We start from the raw sequence: 23,598 nt of genomic DNA on the forward strand, positions 1-23,598 counted from the left end.
TTAGGCATGTGGATTATCACCAATGGCATCATAACTACTCTTAACCTTCAAGTACTCTCGCTTAATATCCTTCCCCCATCTATCAAGAACATATCTTTGTGGCAAAGTTGTCACTTTCTTTGTCCGTAACATGGAAAGTGAATGCCTACATAAGATGGCTCTTACTTCAAACAATGCACATGTGCACTTCACTTCCAATTCATCTTCATTGAAGTAAACAAGAAATGTTTTTTCTATTAAGTGGTCTCCAACGGCAACATATTCAATAACTTCAAACGTGGAAATTGCACCTTCACTTTTGAGATGAGAGTTATTACAGGACATCATTTTCACAAACTGCTCATGTACTTCTTTGAACTTCGCATTTGTGTAGACAACTTGAAACTGTTTCTCTAACTGCAAGGCGCTTATACATGAGATTGTGCGATTGAAAGAATCAAAATCAGCACGTGTCTCACTCTCGACCATTCTCCTTAAAGCATTATCATATTCATCAACAAATTCTTTCAATGTGGTTCGTGAGTGCATGTAACCATCAAAAAATGCGTTCATACTTTCACTTCGCTGTGTAGTGTTCATTCCCGCCCAAAACGTATCTTTCATGTATGACGGCACCCAAAATGTCTTATCCCTGTATAACCCATTCAACCATGCATTATCATGAAGGTTATACTTCTCCAGTAGATCTTTCCAGTTTTCCTCATATTCTTCACATGTTTGAAAGTCATACAAACATTTATTTATGGCACTCTTAATGCCATCAAAATTAGCATGTGATCCAAACTTTTCAGGGAATTTTTTCATAATGTGCCACATACAATATCTATGTCGACTTTCAGGGAAAACAATAGCAATTGCATTTTTCATAGCTCTATCCTGGTCTGTTATAATTGCTTTAGGGGCTTGGCCATTCATGCACTCTAACCAACATTTAAACAACCACACAAATGTGTCTGTATCCTCGCTTGAAATTAGTCCTGCCCCCAAAAGTATAGATTGACCATGATGATTCACTCCTACAAAAGGAGCAAATGGCATGTCATAGCTATTGGTCAAATACGTTGTGTCAAACGTAATAACATCTCCAAAGTAATCATATGCTGCCCTACTCCGTGCATCCGCCCAAAAAACATTTCGTAACCTACAATCATCATCCATATCTATCATAAAGTAGAAGCCACTATTTTGCTTTTGCATTCTTCTGAAGTAATCACAAAGTGCTTGGGCACCCCCTTTACCAAGACGGAGTTCTTTTGCCTTATTAATATAATTCCGACAATCTCTCTCTCCAAAAGAAAGACTCTCAAACCCCCCACTTTCAACGACTAACGAATTGAAATTCTTACTCAAACGTATTCCTGCTCTATCATTTAGCTCAAGTCTTTTTTTTGCAGCATCATTAATTTTCCTATTGCTTCTAAAAAATCTCGCTTTACCCGGGCTTAACGAATGATTATGCGTCAGCTCAACTTTACTCAAAAACCACGTTCCATCACCACATAATTTTGCACAAATCCTAGCACCACACCTTGTTCTATTAGTTGTTGGAATTGCTTCGCAACATCATTTGTAGCTCGCTCGTCACCTCCACGAGTACATATAAGCACTACGTAACTTTTTCTACCCTTCATTTTTCTCGAGGTTCTATGAGCTACACCAAACCCAGCTTGCTTAGCATACCTTCTATAATAAGAGCAAACTTCTTCTATTGAACTAAAAGTCATTGATGACTTCGGTTCTTCAATTTTCTCATCATCCTTTAACACCACAGGTAAGACCACATTTTCTTCCTTATCACTCAACTCTTTATCTGAACTAAAAGTCATTAAATCCTTTGGTTCTTCAACTTTCTCATCATCCTTATCACTCAACTGTTCATCTGAAATAAACGTCGTTAAATCTTTCGGTTCTTCAACTTTGTCACCCACATCTATCCAAAAAAGAATACCAAGTGTATTTATAAAAAAAGCCTAGAATAATAATAAAGAAATAAAAACAAAAAAAGTCAAAAATCTAACCATTTTGATGGTCGTCTTGATGGGTTAAAGCACCTTCAAATTGACCCTCGGTATCCAATCGTGAACTTGAAGAGTCCATTTTGGAAAATGCTATATTAAAAAGCACTACAAGTTAATTGAATGGAAAAATGTAAGAATTTGTTAATAATAATAAAATTCTATTACACATTAGAGAATTGTAGAAAAAGTAAGACTAGACATGAATATATAACACAAGAATAGTGAAAGAAAATTATAGAAATGAGGGATTCAAGGTGGAAGAAAATTATAGTCAAATTTATTATAGAAATCTACTTGCATAATTAACATCCTCCTATGGTTAATTGATAAAAAAAAATAAGCTATAGAAACAAAGGGAAACAACCCCAAGCAGAACACCTTACTCTAGACAAACAACCAAACAAAACTACAAAAGAAACAACTAAGTAGCAAGCATGACAAATGCACGCGCTTTGACCTTTTTTTTTTTTTTTTTTTTTTTCTAATTCTATCTTAATTAGTAATATATTTCTAAAACAATTATTAATGTAGGTTTCTTTAATCTTTTTTCCTTCTTCCTTTTCTCCTCTATAGGCTTAGATTTTTATACACCAGAGTTTCATAAGAAATTTACTTCTTCAGAACACCTGAGTTAAGTTAACATCAAAAAGTTGCTTCTTTACAACTAGAAAATATGATAGCAGATATATTTTTTTTCAAATCAATCATACAACTTAGTATATGATCTCAAAGTAATTGAATTACCAAAAACTTTTGACAACCAGATTTTGTCCTTGCTGAGAAGGGAAAGATTCATGTGAAAGCACCAGATCAAGTCATCCCAGCTTGAGGAGGGTTGGCATTAACAGTCATCAAATTGGATGAACTTGGGTTTTTCTGTTTGTCTGTATCTGCTTGATCTAATTGAAGCGCAATGATGCGATACAGATCATAACATCATATGCCCACAGACGGATTAATCCCCACAAGAAATATGAAAAGAACATCAGGCTCAGCAGGTGAAAACTAGCCAGTAAATTAGTCCAAATCCACGAAAATCTGCAACATGTCAGGATCATAGATCAGAAGAGTAATTCAACAAATCACCTTGGGATTTTAGAGTTCAGAGGGCAAGCCAGTTGAATAGAAATTTATACCACAACCAACAATGAGCTGATGCACCAAATTAAAGAAATAAATGAGGATGAGAAGTGGACTGCTTAAGCCTCTAATACAGCTTAACTTAGAATTAATCAGTTTTGGGCCATTTAAGCAACAAGCTTAAGGCTCCAACAATGGACGTTACAGCCTGACCAACATTCGCCAAAACAACTTTTATACCATAGTTCACGAGGCATTCTAGCTTCTAGTGGAAAGCCAGACAAAATGGCTCGTCTGAACTTGGTCAGTGGAGCATTTTATCAAGCACCTTGTGTGCAATGGAAAAACAACCCAAAATTTTTAATAAAGCAAAATGCAAAACAACAGAGCTAGGAAAAGGGGAGAGGAGATCACCCCTAGCAACACAACAGACCCGGCCAGAGAGAGAGAGATAGAGAGAGAGAGAGAGAAACCTTTTTTTAGCGTGGCCGGCCGACGACAGAGCTGGACTGAGACGAAATCTGCCGGAGCGGGAAGCGCCGAACGACGGACGACGGAGAAGGGCGACCACCGAGAGAGAAGCCGGCGACGTCACTGACCGGAGGCAAATTTCAGAACTTGGAGGGACTGGGCAGCGTTGGAATCAAGCGGGAAGCACCCGAGAGCGGAAATATGCCGGAGAGAGGGAGAGAGAGAGCGAGCGGAAGCACCGGACGACGGACGACGGAAGCGCCGGACGACGGAAGACGCACGACGGAGAAATTTCAGATCTATACGGGCATAGAGATTTCAGAGAGAGAGAGGTCTTCGTGCGAAATTCATTTGAATTTCCCTCTGTTTAGTTTTCTAGCCGCATGACCAAAACAGAAAAAAACAATATTTTATTACCTGCCACGTTGGCGTGTTGTGGAGATGTTGTGAAGGAGAAGTGTATAGATCATTTCTCAAAATTTAATGCTGAACATGTTCATCCTCCATCAAGAAGCAAGAATACGTGTTCTGCATTAAATGTTTAACAGTAAAATTCACTGCAGATCAGAAGTTCAACAACAAAATAATGACAAACCCAAATCGATAAAATCCCAAAAAAAATATTAAGAAATCAAAATCATGACAAACCCAATATCAACAAAATCCCCAAAATCAACCCAAATCAAGTCTGTGGCGGAAGGCGCTGGAAGATCAAGTCCGTGAGATTTGAGAGAGAAAGAGAGAGAGAGAGAGAAAGGCATGAGAGGGGCTTCAGCAGCTTCAACACAAATCAACCAAAACAAAAAACATCAGTTCAACACAGAGCATGGCCTTCAGAAGCTTCACTGGGAACGAAGAGCTTTGTGGTGATATTTTGGTGAAGCAAGGAGCGCGCGAAGAGAGAGAATGAGAACAACAGGTTTGAATTAAAAATGCCAAAATATGAAGTAGCAAACAAATTTCGTGCTGTAGATTTGGAGAGAGTTCTGACAGAAGCTAACATGGAGAAAGAAATGCCGAGCTTGTTGGAGAACCATTTTTTTTTTTTTTTTGTGAAATTTCTCCAAATTTTGGAGAAAAGAGAAAAGTGCTAAGCTAGATGAGGATGCGCTTAACCACTTTTAGGTTATATTATGTTTTTTTTATTATCATATCATTACTATATTTATTTTATTTATTTTTTATTTTTGGTAATTTAAATCTCAATTATTCTATGACACAATGATTTTTTATGTTTGATAATCATGAATTATATAACAAGTCAAATATTAATTTATTTAAATTTACATATAATAATAACTGCATTATTTAATATTGTATATAGATTTAGATAGTAATTCAAAACGTTCATTACCTCATATGCGGATAACGGATGATATTCGCATTTAATAAACGCAATAACTATGTAGATGCCTAAAAGTGATAATGATATTATGCGAATACGCACATTGATAATAACGCATTCAAATCCGCATTTTTTTACCCCGAGCTATCACCTCTCTGAAAATGATTTGTGGGGGTGGGAAACCATCCCCAACACCCTCTTTTTATTAAAAAAAATGAGTTTTATGCTCCGTTTGTTTCGGCGTAAAATAATTTCGGCATTTTACGATGTTTGGTATAGACGAAAATAATGGTCAATGAAAATCATTTTCGATTTGATCGTAAAAGCTTCTTTAATTTTTGGAAAACAATTTTGTTTTTCGAAATTAAACTCTTTGTCCTTGCACGCACGTTCGATATTTGATTGTTAGAATCCGGCAATGGTCGGTCGTGGAATCCAATAACATCCGGCCATCGAAATACTGCCGGTGACATTTGGCCACCGTCGCCAGTTGTCGAGGGACCAGATTTCTGCCGGAATCTAGCCATGGTCAGAAATCAGCCGGATCTGGCCAAAATGGCCGAAATCCGGTCGGATATGGATGGATCTGACCACTGATCTAGCCAAATATAGCCAAAATGGCCGAGATTCGGCCAAACATGTTCATCGGAATCCGACAACGGCGACTGGACGTTGCCGGATTCCGGCGATAGTTACATTTTCGTCTTTCGTAATTTTTTTGTACGACCCAAGCACTGAAAACTATTTTCGAGAAAATTGTTTTTTCTGAAAATAATCTCATCAATAATATTTTACGACGAAAATCATTTTTACAGCGAAACAAACGGATCATTAATGAAAAAAAGAGTGCTATGGTCGGCTTTGTATAAGCTCTCCCCACCTCCCTAGTCCCTACTATACCCCCCCCCCCCCCCCCCCCCCCCCCCCCCTCTCTCTCTCTCTCCTTTTATTTTTTATTTTTATTATTATTTTGTTGTCTCCTCCCAACCACCTAAATTCAGAATTCAAAATAGACTTTGAAAAGCTCCCAACAACAACGATACCCAATTCTGGATCTCCCACCACCCTTTGACCAAAACCAAAACCAAAACCAAAACCCAAGCTGAAGAAGATGTTCTTTCCAACCCAATGCGTCTTCCTCTAACGCCAATCTCAGTAGTCTGTCTCTACTCTCAGGTGGCTTCCCAACTACAAAAGCTTTTTGCGTCTCTAAATGGTAGTTGTCGAAGCTTCCAAGCTCAAACTCCCAACCCCTTCCCTCTCCTCCTTCCCACCGCTCACAACCTCTCTCCTCTTTGAACCCCACTCCCTCTCTCTCGCCCTCATGCATTCCGACTCTTCCTTCTCTCTCTACCCCTCCACTTCCCCTCTCGCCCTCTCCTCTCTCCCTCCCCCCCAAACCCTAATTCCTTCGCCTTCTTCCTCCTCCACCTTCCTCCTCCTCCAAAACCCTGACCCTAACCCTAATCCTAATCTACGCGCGCTTTTTGTTGTGTCCGGCCCCTACAGAGGTGGGTCTTCCGTGCTCCTCCGGTTCTATGTTCTACTGCGGAAGACCAACTCGTTCGCCAGAGCTCGACTCGTTTGCAATCAGAGAGGGCTTCGGTTCGATGACAAATTGGGGGTTTTGGTGGATGTGAATCACGGGGTTTCGGTTCGGCTCTCCGGGTCGGTCAATTTCTTCGCCATGTACACGGTTTCGAGCTCGAAGATTTTCGTTTTCGCGGTGAGAACTGTGGGCGACGATGGTGACCAGGATGGTGGCGAGGATGGGGTGGTTTTGAAATTGATGAGGTGTGCTGTGATTGAGTGCTCGAAGCCCGTCTTCTCGATTAGTGTCTCGTCCGGGTTCTTGATTTTGGGGGAGGAAAGTGGGGTTAGGGTTTTCAATTTGAGGCCCCTCGTGAAAGGGCGGGTTAGGAAAGTCAATAATTTGAATCTGAATTCGAATTTGGGTATGCATGTGGCAAATGGGAAATTGGAGAGTCGAGGATTTCATTTGCCAAATGGTCTGATTGGCGGGGACTATGCGAAGCATGGAGGTGGCAAAAATGGCGGCGAAGGAGCGTCAGGGATCACTCGGAATGGTTACCTGGATGGGAGGGTGGATAACCATTACGGTTCTGGTAAGTGTGCAAATTCTATCTGTTACTTTCAATTTGAATTATTGTTCTTTCTATTGCAAGTGCGGGTGGTTTTGGTTAATTTGGAAAGGAATTGATTATTAGCTGTTGTTCAAGTAAATGGAGTTGTATCGTAGAACTATTTGGTTGAGATCATTGCAGTGTAAGTTCTATACATTGCAGTTTCATTCATGGCAACACTAATGTTCTAACTAATAAGCTACATGTGCTAAATACTGTTGTTAAGTATATGTGGAAATGGGTTTGCAATGAAAAGTTTGGAGTATTTTTTATTTTTTTTATATGTAAATGAGATATCATTGAAAAGCGCAAAATGCGCAACCCTAGGACACAAGATGTATACAAGAGAAACTCCTAACTAGAAAAAGGAAGAAGGTTAAGAAAATCATGAAAACAAAGCACATTAAGATCTAAAGCAGTTGTTTAGTGGAAAAAAAGTTCTGAAACAAAAAGAATTTAGTTTCACCACTGTCCTCTCGCGATCTTAAAATTTCTATCATTTCTTTTCCTCCAAAGACACTACAAAAGGTAGGACGGAACTGTCTTCTACATTGCTATACTTTGAGGATTGCCGCACAACCCTCTTCAACAAGCGAGAAGATCTTCTATTCTTTTAGGTATAACTCTAGTTAACCCAACACGGCTGAAAATAGCAATTCATAAGGCATTGGCAATCTCACAATGAATTAGAAGATGATCTACAAGAACACAGATTCCCTACTCCTCTTACACATATAGCACTAGTCAACCACAATGACAAGTCGTTTTCTTAGGTTACCCATGGTGAGGATTTTCCCCAGCGCGGTTGTTCAAGCAAAAAATGCCGCTCTCTAGGGGGCCTTACTCTGCTAAATACACTTCCAAGGAAAGGGAGTGCTATCATGAGGTACAAGGACGTTATAGAAAAATTTAATTGTAAACATCCCTCCCTTGGAAGGGGCCCAACAAAGCTTGTATTCCCCCCTCCACGTCTTAATCTAAGGGAGTACAAGTTAAAGAATGAAGCAAAGGCATCCACTTTCCAATTGCGGCCACTTTGATAAAACGTACATTGCATTGATGGGAATCACTAGAAAACTCCAAGTAATTTGCCACGGAAGCATCCTTAACGCAAGCAATGCTATACAAATCCGGGAAAGCTTCCTTAAGGGCTTGATTCCCGCACTGCATGTCATGCTAGAATCTAGTTTTAGAGCCATCTTCTACCTCAAATATGGTATGGCAAGAGATTTTCCCTCCAACTCCTCTTGCTATTTTTCCATAACTTCACCTCATACGACCCATAGACCTCATTTGAACACCACCCACATTGTATGAGCCGTATTTAGAATTCACTACGATTCTCCACAAGGCCTCTCTCTTATGTAAATAGTACCAAAGCAACTTCTCCTAAAGAGCAAGGTTGAACAAAAGCAAGTTTTGGACCCCCAACCCTCCTCAAAAATCGGAGAACAAAACTTGAACCAGCTTACCAAGTGAAATTTGAAATCTTCACCTAACCCCCCTCATAAGAAGTCCTATGGTTGGCAACACCAACAGGTAGGGAAAAAGAGGCATGTAATATGTAGGCAAATCGGATAGGGTATTCTTGATTAAGGTAATCCTTCCGCCCTTAAACAAGTACATCCTCTTCTAGCTAGCCAAACGACGCTTGATCTTCTCAATAACACCATCCCAAATAGATTTAGCCTTAAAAGGAGCTCCCAACGAGAGGCCGAGATTCTTCATAGGAAAAGATGAAACTCCGTAGCTAAGAATTCTGGCCAGTTCATCAACATTATTAATATTACCCGTAAGAACCAATTCTGACTTGGCCAAATTGATTTTCAAACTGGATATAGCTTCGAGGCATAAGAATTTGGAGTATTAAGAGAGAGCTGTTGTAGTTGTCGTGAAAATGATTTTTTTCAACAGTATATGCCTTTATGTTGAGGGGTATGATTTTGGTTATTTTTTGTAAGGATTAATGGGACCTTTGTATTGGCTAAAATTTGAAAGCGTGTAAAATACTCATTTTTTCCCCGTATATTTGTTATCTTCTACTATGCCCATATCTTGGCATTGCATCGGTTTATTCTAGAACATACTGAGATAAAAGACTGGATTATTCCAATGATCAGCAATGACCAGAGCATGCCAGCCTTCTGGTGAGCCAATTGAGATAATTGTTAGTTGACACAGTGTGGAATTATATTTGAGATATGTAGGGTGCACTGGTGAGCTTCAGTGACAAGTACTAATGGCTATGCCATAATTTGGTATTATTTTGAGTATCCTATTCATTTAAAATGGGAAATGAGAAATTTACTTATAGAATTATATAAAATATGTATGGTATTCCGACTTTTTTTTTTTGTCAAAAGGTTTAAATTGACCTGACAATTATTAGCGGTCTTATTTTTTTAAATAGTAAATTGTTTGTGGCTTTATGGTAGACTACCCTTATTGGAACTCGTAAAAATGTAAAATAGACAACATCACCTTCTCGATCTAACTCATATTATTTATGATTGAACCACAATACATTGTATCTAATTGGGAGGTTAACCTTGAAATTTAATCTAAAAGAATCATCTCATTCAGATCGCTTTCTTGTTTATTACTGCTTTTAACGAAAGTCATTTGAAGAACCTTGGTATCATGATGTGCTATTACAGTTCCCGATGCCATTACAGTTTCTCTTATACTGTAGCTTGCCTGTTCCGAAATATGGTTTTACTGTATCATACAGCTAATTGACTGTAGTCAAACCTCCTGTACATACTTGCACACTACTTATAGCAAATTTATATTTTTATTATAAATTCCGCTGACAAATTGCTTTTTAGGTATTTTTGACCAGGTGCTACCTAAGCAAGGTGCTGTTCTTTGGTTAATACATAAGGATGCCTCTAGATGGTAAATTACTAATTGTCAGAAATAAAACTTTAATTAGGGGCTATCTGTCATAATTTTCTTCTCCAAATGAAATCTCTAGCTGGTAGACGGGTCACTAAATCTTGTTTCATCGATACCTCGATAGATATGTAGTATGCTGACTATTTATTACGTTTTTCTTTAATCAGCTAGGTTGCTTCCAATATGTCTTAGTCGTTACAGCTGATTGTGCATTTTAACTTGCAGTGAAGCAGAGCTCCATTAAATTGAGACAAGACTCCAGTGAAGGAGGTGCATGTTTTGTGGCATTCAGAAGTGGCGAAGTTGGATCCTCGACATCTACAAGAAAGCTAAAGATGTCAGTAAAGGCAATTTCCATTCAGGCGTTATCTCCCAAAAAGTTTGTAATCTTGGACTCAGTTGGAGAGTTACACCTATTGCACCTATCCAATTCTGTCATTGGATCAGATTCATCTTGTCACATGAAGCAGTTGCCCCACATTATGGAAGTGCAAAAGCTGGTTGTTTTTCCTGATGTTTCTATTAGTATGCTTCTCTTTCTCTCTCTGTATGTGTGTGTGTGTGTGTGTGTAAATACTTGTGGATATTTTCCTATTAGAATCCTTCATGACCACATGTCTTGTGAATTTTAATGGGGACTGTGATTTGGTTTGGGGGGGGGGGTTGAGGTGTGTGCAACCAGGATAGAACGGGACAATCTACATGTTAAGGGGTTGGCTTGTGGGTAGTCTGGCATTTATGCTTGGTTTACATCTGAACAGCAGAGAGCACTAATCTTATGTTGTTACGTTTAGTTTTTAGATCTTTTGACCTTGACTAAAGTCATGAGGTCATTGTTCGCTATCTTCTATGCTCTCCACAGCTAAATGACACAGGTCATCGTTTTGCAGGAAACCAAACTGTTTGGATATCAGATGGATGTTATTCTGTGCACATGATGGCAGTATCTGACATGGATGCTGCTGTTAACGAGAATGACATAAATGAGAGTGGAGAAAAGTTAATGCAAATCTCAGGTTTCCGTAATTCCATAATTATCTGGTTACTTAGAATTGTGATATACTTATCTTTTAGAAATTTAGAAAAGACCCACTTATTTGCAATGGAGTAATTGCTATCAATTTTACCCTCATAAGTGGAGTTCAATATGTTGAGCATGCATTCCTTCTCTCTCTCTCTAGTTGGGTAGAAGCAATTTAAATTATTTTTTATTTGCCTGTTAGTTAGTCAGGCAATTTTCACTGGTGAAAAGATTGAAGATATTGCTCCTTTGGCTCCAAACGCTGTTTTGATTCTTGGACAAGGTAATCTCTGGATTCTTTTTTTAAAATTATCTGTAAAGAAGAAGTGCTTTAAAATTTTAAATAATAAAAGAGCTGATTAGATCAAATTGAACATGTGAAGTTAAATTTAGACCTGAAAAATGAAAGAAAAAAATGCTAAACTATATTTTTGGTCCCTGAGCAATTTAGTCCTGTCAATAAGACTTATAATGGTGTTCCAAAAGTTGATGATGCGACAAACACACAAAAGAGTTACGTCTTCAATTTTTGTGATGGCATGGTCGTCAATTTGGGCTAAAATACTAAATTACTTGCCATTAATAATTTCAAAGACGATTTGGAACTTTTTAAAACTTAGGGACTAAAGTCTTTCACTATATTTGAGGGACAGCAAGTATAGTTTAGCCAAGGAAATAAAATTTAAATCTATTTTTTAATGATACATGGTTTAAAAACTCAAAAATATATTAATTAATATATCTTACACTAGCTATGCTGCGTAATTTGACAGATGGTATATCTGGGATATTTCCTAGGACTAACAATCCGGGTCGGGGTGTCGGTTTGGGTCGACCAGCCAACCGATTAAGGGGCAACCCGAATATGACCTGTTTAGTTAAATGGGTCACACCCTTTGACTCAGACACGACTTGCGAGTGATCTGTTTTATACACGGGTCACTAACGCTTTGGCCCATTTGACCTGTTTAGACCCAAAAGCGAATTGTTTAACCTGTTTGACCTAACCTAACACAACTCGTCTGACCCATTTCAACCCAAACACAACCCGTTTTACTTGTTTCAACATGTATTTATTATATAAAAAACATATATAATTTCATAAACGGGTCAAGTGGATCGACCCATTTATGATTTGAACCCGTTTATGCGAAACCCGAACCCTCTAATGCCGTATAGGGTTCATGTCAAAAAATTGTCAGCCCTAATATTTCGTGTGGGAAGATTGAATTCCCAAGTTTTAGAAAAATACACTATTAATTGCTTCTTGTGTAGTAGTTTGTATTCTTCATAGATTGTTACCTACCTTAACCCCAAGGGGTTGGCTTGAGTGGTAAGTCACTTGGTTCCGGTGTCTATTAAGCATTAGGTATAAGCCCTGACCCCCCTCGAGTGCAAACAATTTTTTAGAGTCACGCTTGTGGATGAAAACCCGAGCTTTACCCGATTCGTGTGGAGGGGGTGCTTTGAACGGTATCCTGGGGTTCTAGTCGGGGCGAAGCCCCGGATACACCCCGGTTATGAAAAAAAGAAAGAAAAGATTGTTACCTACCTTGTATTTTTCTATAAAATGTTGATTTTTAATTCATTCTTTTTGTGATGTGTATATATTTTTCCTATAGGAAGACTTGAAAAATAAATTTGATTGCAATAATTCAATAAACAGTGCAAAAAACATCGCAAACCTAACAGGAAGCGTATAATAGAGCACCACAGAAAGCAAGAAATACAGAACCTAGCTTCTGAAGTTCAGTAGATCAACCAAAGATGTAAGAGTAAAATAATTAGTCACAAAAATCTAGTTGAAGAGCAATTATGATATCTTTAAGCCCATTATAAAAAATTTCCGATGCCAAAAGTGTGTACCTTGTCGTCGGACTGAGATGATAAGCTGTATAAAAATGCACTCAGTTGCCTAACACTATATCAAAAATCGGTTATGGTGAAGGTTTTTGTGTTCTTCATAATTTTTAATTTCTGATCTGCCACATGCTAATTTAACATCCCTGTCCCTCTCTTTTTCTCCTTATTTCTTGTTTTGGCTAATGTTTGTTTATGTTAACCAGGAAACTTATATGCCTATGCGATTTCCTGAATTTGCTCAGGCTCTCAGGGATGATATCATTTTTAATGGTCAGTAGCTTGTCCTGTATTTCTGTCTTATATTGTGCTTTCTCTTCTTGCTATGATCTAAGCTAGCTATTTTCAGGGCATCTATGTACCAGGAGATTCTAGATGATGTCTACCAGTTTGAGTGGGTTCCTGGATCAATTGTTCTGTTTACACAGTAAGTCTTTTTTCTTTTCTTTTCTTTCTTTCTTTTTCTTTTTTTCTTTTTTTGAATTCTAACATAGATTTGTCACATTTTGTCTGTAAAATATAGTATAGCCTACCAATTATGGTTTAGAATTTGACTCATTTACCCTGAATTTCAGTCAGTTTTCATGCGTCCTCTGATTACCATGGTTCCGGTTTCATCATGTGATTGAGTCATGAGCTGCAGTTGCCTAATTTGTTTCGTGGTGGTTGAACCTTAAAAACGCTGAGCTCTTGAAGGTATGTTTGATTACAGCATTTTATATTCAGACATTCTACAGCATTAGAAGGTGAACTTGAGTGAGATGATGACATTTCAATTCCAAATGGTATTAGAAATTGTGTAAATATATTGCTTTACATTCAGAAATACTTTGAAATGCTGTTGTAAGGCCATAGTTTATATGGTGAATGAGGAAAGAAAGATGATAAACTGAAATCTGGTACACTTGACTGGAAGAGCTAGATTGATGTCCTAGGTTGGTGGTAACTGCTCGCGAGGGCCCTTTGAGCCTAAACAAGACTGTCTCCGAGTTTGGTAGACATAAAACCCCTTTTTGGATGGTTTAATGATTGGTTTTTGTTCATATTATTGGACACCATTTGACAAGACCCGTCCAGTGTCCTTGACAAGTCCCATTCTATTTTTTTTTTTTTTTTTTAATAAGTAGTCAAGATATCATTAAAAGTGTAAAGCGTCCCCAGGTGCACATGAAGTATACAAGAGAAAACGCCTAAATAGAAGAAGAAAGAAGAACAAAAAATTAGGATAACTAATCACCATAGGAGAAATAAAAGCAACTTTCCAAAGATACAAAGTATAGAAAAATAAAACAAAGAATAGAAAAATAAAACATTAATCTCCTCTAAAGACCTCTCACGGTCCTTAAAACTTCTGTCATTTCTTTTTCTAAAAAAACACCACAACAGACATGAAGACACCATCTTCCACATTTCTTTTCCTCCAAAGACACCACGATAGACACGAAGACACCATCTTCCACATTTCCTTTCCTCCTAAGACACCATCTTCTACGATAGATGAGTCCCATTCTATTGGAATAATTAAATTTATTGATGCATCAGTCATTCCCTTTTCTATTAGAGGAGGTTAAAGTCTTGGATATCTTGTCCTATTAGCTTGGCAAGTAACCTTTAGGAAATCATAGTCAATCCTCCTGAAACTATTTGTATGTCTGATGGGGAACTTTTGTCCGAAGACTGATCCTCCAGGAGTCTTGATTACCGAGTGTATGTATCTAGGTTAGTTTTTCAAGGATGTGTAAACATTAATCTAGACCTTGATAAACCAATATTAGGTTGATTTGAATTTTTTGAATTAATGGTAGAAAGGCTACCCTTGTTTATAAGTGCAAGATCTAAGATCAATGATGGCTTTCTCTCATTAGCTATCTTTTCTAATTAATGAAGCTCCAGACTGTTGGATTGATGCCTGAACAGATCTGACAGGGAGATTCCTCTACCTTGAACTTTCCAATTTGGGTCTGGATATTTGAGCAGAATTATATTAAATATTAAGGCTCAAAACTTGCAGTTGAAGGCATCTATGTCAGAATAGATGGAGTGGTTTCCCTTCCAGTTTACTTGTGACACTTTCATCTGCAGTTTGCTTTAGTAAAGGGAGAAACTTGAGTATCCCTCCATAGCTTTGTGCATACCCTGGCATGAGATGCATTCAAAGTAATTTTTGAGGCCAGAAGATTAATGCTCGAGTCCTTCTTTTACTTTAAAAATGTGAAATTAGTGAATGGGCCTTTAAATAAGTTCTTCATGAGCCATTAAAGTAAAATGGGGTTGTTGTAGCTGTTATTGTTGCCTGCTTTATATATTCACAATTATTGTTGATGATACTTCTAGTCACCATCTTACCATGTGTTTTTCATTTGCTTTTACGTATGTTATATTTTTACCTCTGGGATCAGATTTGATAAAGGGCTGAGAGCAATTATTAACAAGATTTTTGTGGTTATGTTATTGTCTAAATACAAGCTCAATATTCATTCTAAGGGACCTTTGATGACTAATTGAAGATGCCTTTGTTTTTTAGTTCTTCTGATTGCCTTTTGATATACTTGATTTAGCACTTGAAAAAGAGATTCTTCCTTTATTTCCTTTGTGAAACTTTGGGCTTCTTTCTGTACTCCCTTCTGCATCAATAAGTTACTAATTTGACTGCTTAGAAAGAAAAAAAAAGTTACCAAGTTGACTGTTTGACATGAGATAAGAGGCTGTTTTAGGAATTTGAGAAATTAGGGGTTTGAAAGTATTTCTGTGTGGCCGGAAAATGAAAAGGTATCTATGTATGTGTGAATCCCAAGGGAATTGACTTCCAATGGGGAATGCATTTTATTGTGAACCAATCATGGTTTGGTAGGGAAAGAACAGAACTGAAATCAAGGGACCTGAGGACATGTGGTGAGAGAACAGAATCGAAAATGTAGAGGCATCTTGAATTCCTGCACTGATGAAGACCCTTGTAATTGCTAAAATATTTGAGGATCATAGATTATAGCTTTTGTGGAGTCAGGATTAGGGTTCAATGTTAAAAGCAAGGTAAAGACAGCTCTGGTGATAGGGTGCAATAGATGGCTCACGATATCAGTTCTTATAAAAAATAGGGGGAAAATGCTGATAGTATGTATATGGCACATGAGGTCCACAAGACTTTGCATGATTATCAGGCTTCCTCAGAGTACTACTCTCAATCTAACTCTCACATTTGATATAATAGGGACATGATCTTATCAAATGCTATTATTTGTTCTGGTTCCAAATATGTAAAATGTGTCGGAGTTTGTGGAGTGGTTGCCCCGCAAGTTCTTTGAATGTAAGATAAGTCGGGATATATGAGCTAACTGTTAGTATCCACGACTCTTGGAAGAGGGGATTTATGCTGCATGGATCCTTGCAGGGGTATGAATTTGGATCCTATAGGCATATCAATTGTAGAAGGTGTACTTTAAAGGAATCCTTTTATCAATCCAAATGACTCAATTTATATTGCTTCACCATTGTTAATGGATCCAAAAAAGTAGCCATTAATAATCTCTTCTTGGGTCCTAGAAATATCTTGGCAAACATGAGCCAATATAGTACCCAGCTTCCTAGCCTCTGAGGTGGGTTTGATTTTACCTGATGAATCAGATTAGTCGATTTATGAGATTATTAATCTACATTTGTATATGTTGGATGTTTCCCCCTTGTATCCGCAATTAATTGTTAAAATTAGGTTTTATGACTGATACTATTGACGCATTTACTTACAGAATTCTCCGTACTAAATGATTGTATGAAAGCAAAATCCTTTGCTTTCTTTCTTCACTTCTTTTATTCTCTCACTCTCTCCCCCTCTTTGACTTCAGTCAAATGGTGTGCATCTGATGCTTGACTTCATTAGATTTTATTCGTATTATTAATTTTTTCTTTTTATGGTTCAACATCAGGAAGTATAGAATCATGGGAACCAGTTGGATAATTGTCACGGAGTTATGAATTATGAAGATAAAAGTCTATTAACAACACAAAGCCACCTCTGCTATGCGGGCCGCTTCCATTAGCTGCAAGACAATTTTGCCCCAGATGTGAACTTGTTACTGTTGGTTTATCTGTTTCCTCATTTTTGGAGCATGCATCAAGTCTAAGGTTATCTACTGCAGGACTGAGCCCAGCATTCAACAACAATGCGGTGATATGACACAGCATAAGTTGCTTTTCTGTTGCAAGATAGTGTCTGATTTGGATGAAACTCCATAATAATTCGCCACACTATCAGGTCTTCAAACTCTTTGGGTTTGTAATTTTCCCAACTTTGAACCAGTACATATAAATGGGGGTACCCGGTCACCTGTGGCAACATGTGGTATTTATGCTTGTAATTATATTTGGTATATATTTCATGGAGCATATGAAAAATCTAGTTATAAATTGTCTATACTCTTGCTTGCAATTATGATAATTAGTGTGTTTTCCAAGTGCCATGCAACTGTATTAGACAATTATTTTCCTATAATTGAAGATAAAAGGTACTTGAGAATGTCAAAACATGTATTGTATATGAAAACTGTATTAGACAATGTGTGTGAATGAATCAACTGTGATATCATAATTAGCTTCAACTGTTCTTTCTCTTTTCTATTCAGGAAGGTACCTGCCAAAAAAAAAACCTAGGAAGATAAGAGTAAAGAAAAATGATATTTGTACACATTACACACTCACAATGAATGTATGTATGCATGGGTGCGAATAACACAACTCAAGGTAAAAGATATCTCCATGAAAAGAAAAAGGCTTTAGAGATTAAATGAAGCAGATGGGGACCCAAGCTGACACTCTACAGAGAGCCTATCACTTTCATGAAACCTACCTTGCATTCGCATCAGACAAAAAGTGACGGCATGATGAGCCCCTAGGTAGGCTAGGTGGGACCTCCCTGCTCCTATATTGTGAGGACCTCGCTCATTTTCACGACGATGATGACATGCACATGCACAATGCACAAGCACAAACACGAAGAAATCCAGAGTTCCCGCTAAACCATCCCCCCCAGTACTCCACCACCCGTCGCCCACTCCTCTCTTGCTATCCACTCTTTTCTAGAGACTCCAGCCCACGCTGAAAACAACCCAACAAGGATATCTACTCCATCAATTTGTTTAACACCATACTCCCCATGAGTGAGAATCAGATGGGCTCACCCTTTCCTGGTTTCGCCATGTGTCAAAATCAAAGTGGCTCTCAAAGCTAGATGAAGTCAAAGGAGGGAAGCCTAAGCACTCCTTGACCTCGATCTCTCTCAATTCAAAAATATTCAAAAACATTTTTTAAGTGGTGTCCAGGATTCTGTGGGGCTCCAGTTCATCCAACCAACCGGCCGGGTACAGTTTCTGCAGGGACCCCGGCCAATATCTTTGTCTGGATCGGAACTCTCTCAACCGTATATAGCTGTTGCAATTTAATTTGAACAATATTTCCAACAGAAGATTAAATATTATCTAGCTGTTGGTCATGATAATTAATAATTTGCTCGATCAATCGATCTTAATTTTCACTCACAGTAATTATATAACTTGGTCATTAAATGCCAAGAGATGTCATTCAAAGCAGCACATGCATTAGCGTGTTAGTTTGCTTTCTGCATGCGTACCCAGTATTCTCCGCTTGTCTTTCTTGTTTACCATTTTCCGAGTAAAAGATTATCCATTGCGCGCAGTGCAGGGAATCAAACATTGAACGTACGGACTCAAAAAAATTTGGTCGGGAAAGTTTTCTGGACTCTTTCTCTGTCAATTTCAATAGCTTTCCATGAAATACCCAGTCATCTACCCAACCCCATTCATAAAAGGAGTTCCCCATTTGGGAAAACGATTAAATTGCATCAACGTGCATCCAAACTCACAATTGGGTACGTAGGTTTTACCTAATCATGCAGTACTGCTTAAAAGAAAAAAGTAATATATATATATATATATATATATATATATATATAATTAATTAATTAAAACCATGGTTTATTTAATTACCTGAACATTTATTTGTCTTAGGAGGCATATATATCTTCCAGTGACGTGGCAACGACCAGTTACTCAAAATTCAAATAAGAAGTTACACATATAAAAAAGAAGCAAATTGAGAAAATTAAAATGGAATATCTGAAACTGTAAAAGCTTTCAGGTCCAGTTATAGGCACTTTCATGGCCTCCACCGCAGAACAGTCGCGACGAAGAGACGAATCAGAGTTCAATTTGAGAGAATGGGCCCTCAAGGCACGTATCAGCCGTGAAAACACCAATTCCAGAAGGTTTTCCGCATCCAATATCAGAAGCTTTAGAGAGGACACACGGTCTTTCAGATCAAACATAACCATTTCAAGCACCGCTTCTTCCCCTGGCTACCCTTTAAAAGGTATATAATATTAATTAACCACTACTCTTTCTTTAATTATCGCACCATTTGGTTTTCATTCACTGCTAATTCTCTCAAATCCTCCCATGCATCTTCAATTTCTTCCAGATGAAATCGACCCTTCCACATATTCATTCACCACTGCTCTTAAAGGTACAAAGCTAAACCAATCATGATTATATACTATCGTCTTCTTCTTTTACTTTTACTTCTTTTATGGTCTCTGTTTTTGATACATATGGTGATTAAGCCGCGCGCTTTGTGCAGCATTGCAGGCAAGATCAGGCTTCAATGGTTGGGAGTGCTTATCGCCGGACGGGTTTGCTTTGAACTCCAAGTGGAATGAAGCAGAAAAATATATAAGCAACCCACTTTCGGGGGAGGTTCCGATGGAGTGTCTGTCTGCTAAAACACTAAGCGGAAGATCCTTTCGTAACATACCCAATAGAATTACCATGTCTGCGCCTCTTGTTTACTCTTCCCATTCACGACAGCTCCAAACAAAGCCGCCTTCAACTTCTGCACAAGAAGGCTCAGTAGTTCTCCAATTGCCAATTCCAGGTTCAAATTAACACTTCAAATTCTTACTTGTGTATACGTTTGAGAAATGCTACACGTGCTCCCAAGTGTACCAACGTTACAGTAATCCATTCAAAATTTAGTAGTGATTTTCAGTGTGACGTTAGGGAGTCCTGGCATTGGCATTGTGTGTAGCATTTCTCTTTACGTTTTTTTACGCCGCGATATATGAAGAGATTATATGAGTTGTTTATAAGAATTATATATATATGATCCTCTTTAATCTTTAATTTTTGTCTACTCAGAAAATAAAGTAGAGGGCATGATGAGTACTAGAGATGTGGGGACTCAAAGCACACCGCCTGATCTTAGTTCAAGCAGTCCAAGCCCTGCTTCCACCCCTTCCATCATAGAGAGATCAATAAAGCGATTTGAAATAGAAGCCGGAGATTCACCCAATTCAAATGCAAAAATCAAAACTAAGGAAGAGGTATGACGTTGTTCTCTATTTTCCATAATTAGCTGATAGAAATTATAATTAATTCAAAAGAAAAAACGTTTATTTATTCTTTTATTCTTTTTTTTTTTTTTTTTTTTTTTTTTTTTTTCCATTGAGAGGGGGCGGGGGATGGGTGAAAATTTGAATCAACTAGCTAACTTCTCGACAACCAAACTGGTCAGTAGGGACAACGAAGATTATAAGGTAGTATAATATTAATCATATTAATTTGTTTACACTACACTTAATTTTTTATTCTAGGTTAGAATTACATATATTCTAAAAGGAACCACAGTGAAGATCGAACCTAGGAATTACATATACCCAGCTAATTATTGTCTCATTCTTTCATTGTATAGTACGCGTTCACATGGTTCGAGATTCTGAAATATCACATTCGACAGTTCTGAAATAGAGTCAGTCATTCTTTCTTAGCTTTAAGATTTGGATTTCTTTTCCTTCTTCTTCTCTTTCTTTCTTCTTCTTCTTTTTTTTTTTTTTTTTTTTTTTTTTTTTTTTTTTTCATTTTGGGATTATCATGCCAAAATATTCAGCCCAATGTTACACTTTCTTAGCCCTAATAATAATGTTATGCACCCTCTCTTTTCTTTTATGGGTCCCACAACAATTAGCTCCCAATTTGAACGGTTATTATAAATTCAATATTATTTGTCCCCCATAATTACAATTAAATCTTACTTAAGACAGTTTCACAATGTCCAAATTATTAACAATTTGAATAGGTAATTGGCCTAGATTTCAGTCTCTCCTTCTCCCACGCTCCCCAAAAAGATACTCTTTTTTCTTTCTGCAAATTAATTAATGGTGCGTTTCTCAAGAGGGGGGAGACCCAAATCAGGTTTCATGATTGGTGTCATATAATTGTACTGTACCCTTCCGATGGTGGGGAGCTAATAGATAAATAGATTATCTAGGTCCTCTAGTTTTGATCTGCGCGCACATGTCCCTCTAGCTAGTTTGGTCCCGGCCTATTATGCTTCTCCCCCAAGTGGCCTTCGATCTGTCATCCATGCAGTAGTTTTTTGTCTGTGTTTTTGTGAAACTTTTTTTCTGGCAATAATTAAACTTGTTTCTTCAGATGCTTCTTTAGGTAGTTCCAGGGAGAAAATAAAAATAAAAAAAAGTGTTAATTAAAAAGACAGTACAATTACCATTTCACTAAATTTACTTACGTTTACCCTTTTTCTTAATGGATTTTTGAACTGTGTGTTCTTTTTGCATTCTTCTCTTTGTTTTATGTGAATCCACTGGAGATTCTCGGACGCAAATTATGAAGAAGGCTTTCTAGCCTGGCCTTAAATTTTGTGTCATCACTTTTTTATTTTTCGATTTATTTGGGTACGTTCTCTCACTTTTATTTCCTCTTTCTGAAACATTAATCATGCGTTTCAGAGCTGATCATGAAAGATGATTGCACTGTGCAAAACCATTTTGGGTATTCCCTTTATTGCATCTACATTCACAAAAGAGGCACACGATTAGACCTTGACACATGATAGCAGTAAAATTGTACCTCCAGCTATGGAGAATTCTTTGTCATTTATAGAGTCCTCGATCAGGTTTGCTGCAGCCTTGTTTTGTACGTTGCGATTGTTAACGCAAATGGTTATAGAGAAAACCTGAAAAAAGTAACATATATCTGGTGTACGTACGATGGCCCTTGTGACGAACAAAGAAGTTTGCATATGGATTGATCACAATAATTGAGACCTAAAGCAAAAGTATACTGATGATACAAATATTTGGTGTTTAATGTACAAGATAAAAGAGAATCTTTAATTTGACGAGAGTTTAAGGATCGGACTTCAAATTAAGTGACGAGTATTATTTTTGTTTAAGATGTACGTCGTATAAATTAGCTTCAATATTTATATAGTTATTAATTTATCAACATTTACGTACCCTTAACAAAATGACGAAAAAAATAATTTGAAACAGTTTTTTCACAGAATGAAATATAAAGGTAAAATTTCCATTATTAATTTATCTGTTTAGATATAATATAATTTATGTAACTCAGCTGGCCGGCAAAGCGTCAGCAGTAAATTAACAACATGCATCAGATATTTATCTTTGTGTCTTGTTTTCTCACCCCATGATGCAGACACTTTTACTACCTCCCATGTCATCAACAATATCAAATTGTAGGAGTCAAATTAAAGCCAAAAAGCTAGAGTAGCAGCTTTTTTGGAATTAATCTTGGGTCATTAAATTTGATAGTTCTGCTCTTGTTAGTTTAATAATGCTACCAGATACAAACATCACACAAATATTTCATAAAACTGACGTGATATGGTCTAATATCCTCTCTTTATATATATATATATATATATATATATTCTTGTTGGAGGGCTTGGGCTGAGGTTCTATAGAAATGAGCTTAGGCTGAAATTAATGGACTAATTAATGAAAATTAAAAAGAAAAGAAAAGCTTAGGTTAAAAATATAAAATTTATAATATATATATATATATATATATATTTGAATCTGGGACATTAATAGCTAACCTAGTTCCATGCAGTAGATTCCCCTAAATGCAAGTACTTCCCTGGATTTCTGTGGAAATTAAGCTGATGCTCATACATATATTTCCTAATTTAGCCAAGTATAATATAGTGAGTGAGATCATTTGCTTCAGAAACATACTATCAAATGTGGCATTGATGTGCATGTACAATGAGTGCAGGTGGAAGTGAAAGAAACAAGAGACGCAGAAGAAACAAAAAGAGAAAAGGAGGAGAGAAAGAAGAAAGATGAGCAAATGTGGAGGCAAGCTGGGTGCTTGTCGTGGATGAGAAAAAAAAGACAGAGAGAGAAACGAAAACCTAGAAAGAATAATATCTTTCTAACTCATCTCAAAGGGTGCTGAAAAAGGGTAAAGAATATTAGGCTGGGGAGATTCTCTCTCCTCTCTCTTTTTCAGGCCAGGGTTTAGCAGGCCCGGCCGGCCAGTGAGGGTGACCCGTAGGAAAAAAATGAAAGCAATCATGAAGGGGATGGGGTCTATGGTGGTTGTTTTCTTTCTGGTTTGTGTTGCTTAGTTATCCTTATGTTTTGTTTTTGTTCTGGTTTAGATAGGCTAGCTGACAGCTTGGGGTTCACGTGCATGCTTTTGTTTCTGCCTCAACGATGGAATATATGGTTCTGATCATCTCTCTCTCTCTCTCTCTCTCTCTCTCTCTCTCAGAATAAATTCAGTTGAAATATTTTGTCGGTCACAAAACCCAGTAATTTCTCTTGTACCACATGCAAGAAGTTTATGGGCAGTTTTGCACTCTGTTTACTAAAAAGACTTGGACTTGTTTATTAATTAAGAAATTAGCCTAGTTTGGATTTTGTCTCAA

At 37.4% G+C, this 23,598-nt stretch overlaps 3 protein-coding genes across 6 annotated transcripts; 2 read left to right on the plus strand and 1 right to left on the minus strand.

Annotated features, from left to right (window-relative positions):
- Positions 1 to 1,158, minus strand: LOC133860460 (protein FAR1-RELATED SEQUENCE 5-like). The gene is made up of 2 exons (XM_062296061.1): positions 834 to 1,158; positions 1 to 707 (listed from the first exon to the last, which is right to left on the minus strand). The coding sequence occupies exons 1-2, from the start codon at positions 1,156 to 1,158 to the stop codon at positions 1 to 3; spliced, it is 1,032 nt and encodes a 343-aa protein (XP_062152045.1).
- Positions 1,159 to 5,888: 4,730 nt separating this feature from the next.
- LOC133859228 (uncharacterized) lies at positions 5,889 to 17,245 on the plus strand. 3 transcript variants are annotated; one of them, XM_062294556.1, is made up of 8 exons: positions 5,890 to 7,040; positions 10,182 to 10,481; positions 10,847 to 10,972; positions 11,184 to 11,260; positions 13,044 to 13,110; positions 13,187 to 13,264; positions 13,413 to 13,533; positions 16,758 to 17,245. In XM_062294556.1, the coding sequence occupies exons 1-4, from the start codon at positions 6,128 to 6,130 to the stop codon at positions 11,246 to 11,248; spliced, it is 1,404 nt and encodes a 467-aa protein (XP_062150540.1). In that variant the 5' UTR covers positions 5,890 to 6,127; the 3' UTR covers positions 11,249 to 11,260; positions 13,044 to 13,110; positions 13,187 to 13,264; positions 13,413 to 13,533; positions 16,758 to 17,245. The 3 variants fall into 3 exon arrangements, with proteins under 3 accessions (XP_062150542.1, XP_062150540.1, XP_062150539.1); XM_062294555.1 differs by having other exon boundaries at positions 5,892 to 7,040; positions 11,180 to 11,260; XM_062294558.1 differs by lacking the exons at positions 11,184 to 11,260; positions 13,044 to 13,110; positions 13,187 to 13,264; positions 13,413 to 13,533; positions 16,758 to 17,245 and having other exon boundaries at positions 5,889 to 7,040; positions 10,182 to 10,456.
- Positions 17,246 to 18,917: 1,672 nt separating this feature from the next.
- On the plus strand, positions 18,918 to 23,598 carry LOC133859230 (uncharacterized). 2 transcript variants are annotated; one of them, XM_062294563.1, is made up of 5 exons: positions 18,922 to 19,215; positions 19,324 to 19,368; positions 19,483 to 19,776; positions 20,040 to 20,224; positions 22,941 to 23,598. In XM_062294563.1, exons 1-5 carry the CDS (start codon positions 19,005 to 19,007, stop codon positions 23,121 to 23,123), a joined length of 918 nt encoding a protein of 305 aa, XP_062150547.1. In that variant the 5' UTR covers positions 18,922 to 19,004; the 3' UTR covers positions 23,124 to 23,598. The 2 variants fall into 2 exon arrangements, with proteins under 2 accessions (XP_062150548.1, XP_062150547.1); XM_062294564.1 differs by lacking the exon at positions 19,324 to 19,368 and having other exon boundaries at positions 18,918 to 19,215.

The sequence above is a fragment of the Alnus glutinosa genome, chromosome 2 (assembly GCF_958979055.1).
Source record: "Alnus glutinosa chromosome 2, dhAlnGlut1.1, whole genome shotgun sequence".
In the NCBI taxonomy this organism is placed as follows: Eukaryota; Viridiplantae; Streptophyta; class Magnoliopsida; order Fagales; family Betulaceae; genus Alnus; species Alnus glutinosa.

Excerpts from the sequence above, each read along its gene's own strand:
- LOC133860460 (XM_062296061.1), bottom strand. The coding sequence starts at position 1,158 with ATGGATGATGATTGTAGGTTACGAAATGTTTTTTGGGCGGATGCACGG. Across the intron at positions 708-833 it reads TGCTATTGTTTTCCCTGAAA|AATATGAGGAAAACTGGAAA; the intron begins GTCGACATAGAT and ends AAACATGTGAAG.
- LOC133859228 (XM_062294555.1), top strand. The coding sequence starts at position 6,128 with ATGGTAGTTGTCGAAGCTTCCAAGCTCAAACTCCCAACCCCTTCCCTC. Across the intron at positions 7,041-10,181 it reads GGATAACCATTACGGTTCTG|TGAAGCAGAGCTCCATTAAA; the intron begins GTAAGTGTGCAA and ends TTTAACTTGCAG. Across the intron at positions 11,261-13,043 it reads TGTTTTGATTCTTGGACAAG|GAAACTTATATGCCTATGCG; the intron begins GTAATCTCTGGA and ends TATGTTAACCAG.
- LOC133859230 (XM_062294563.1), top strand. The coding sequence starts at position 19,005 with ATGGCCTCCACCGCAGAACAGTCGCGACGAAGAGACGAATCAGAGTTC. Across the intron at positions 19,216-19,323 it reads CCCTGGCTACCCTTTAAAAG|ATGAAATCGACCCTTCCACA; the intron begins GTATATAATATT and ends AATTTCTTCCAG. Across the intron at positions 19,777-20,039 it reads TCTCCAATTGCCAATTCCAG|AAAATAAAGTAGAGGGCATG; the intron begins GTTCAAATTAAC and ends TTGTCTACTCAG.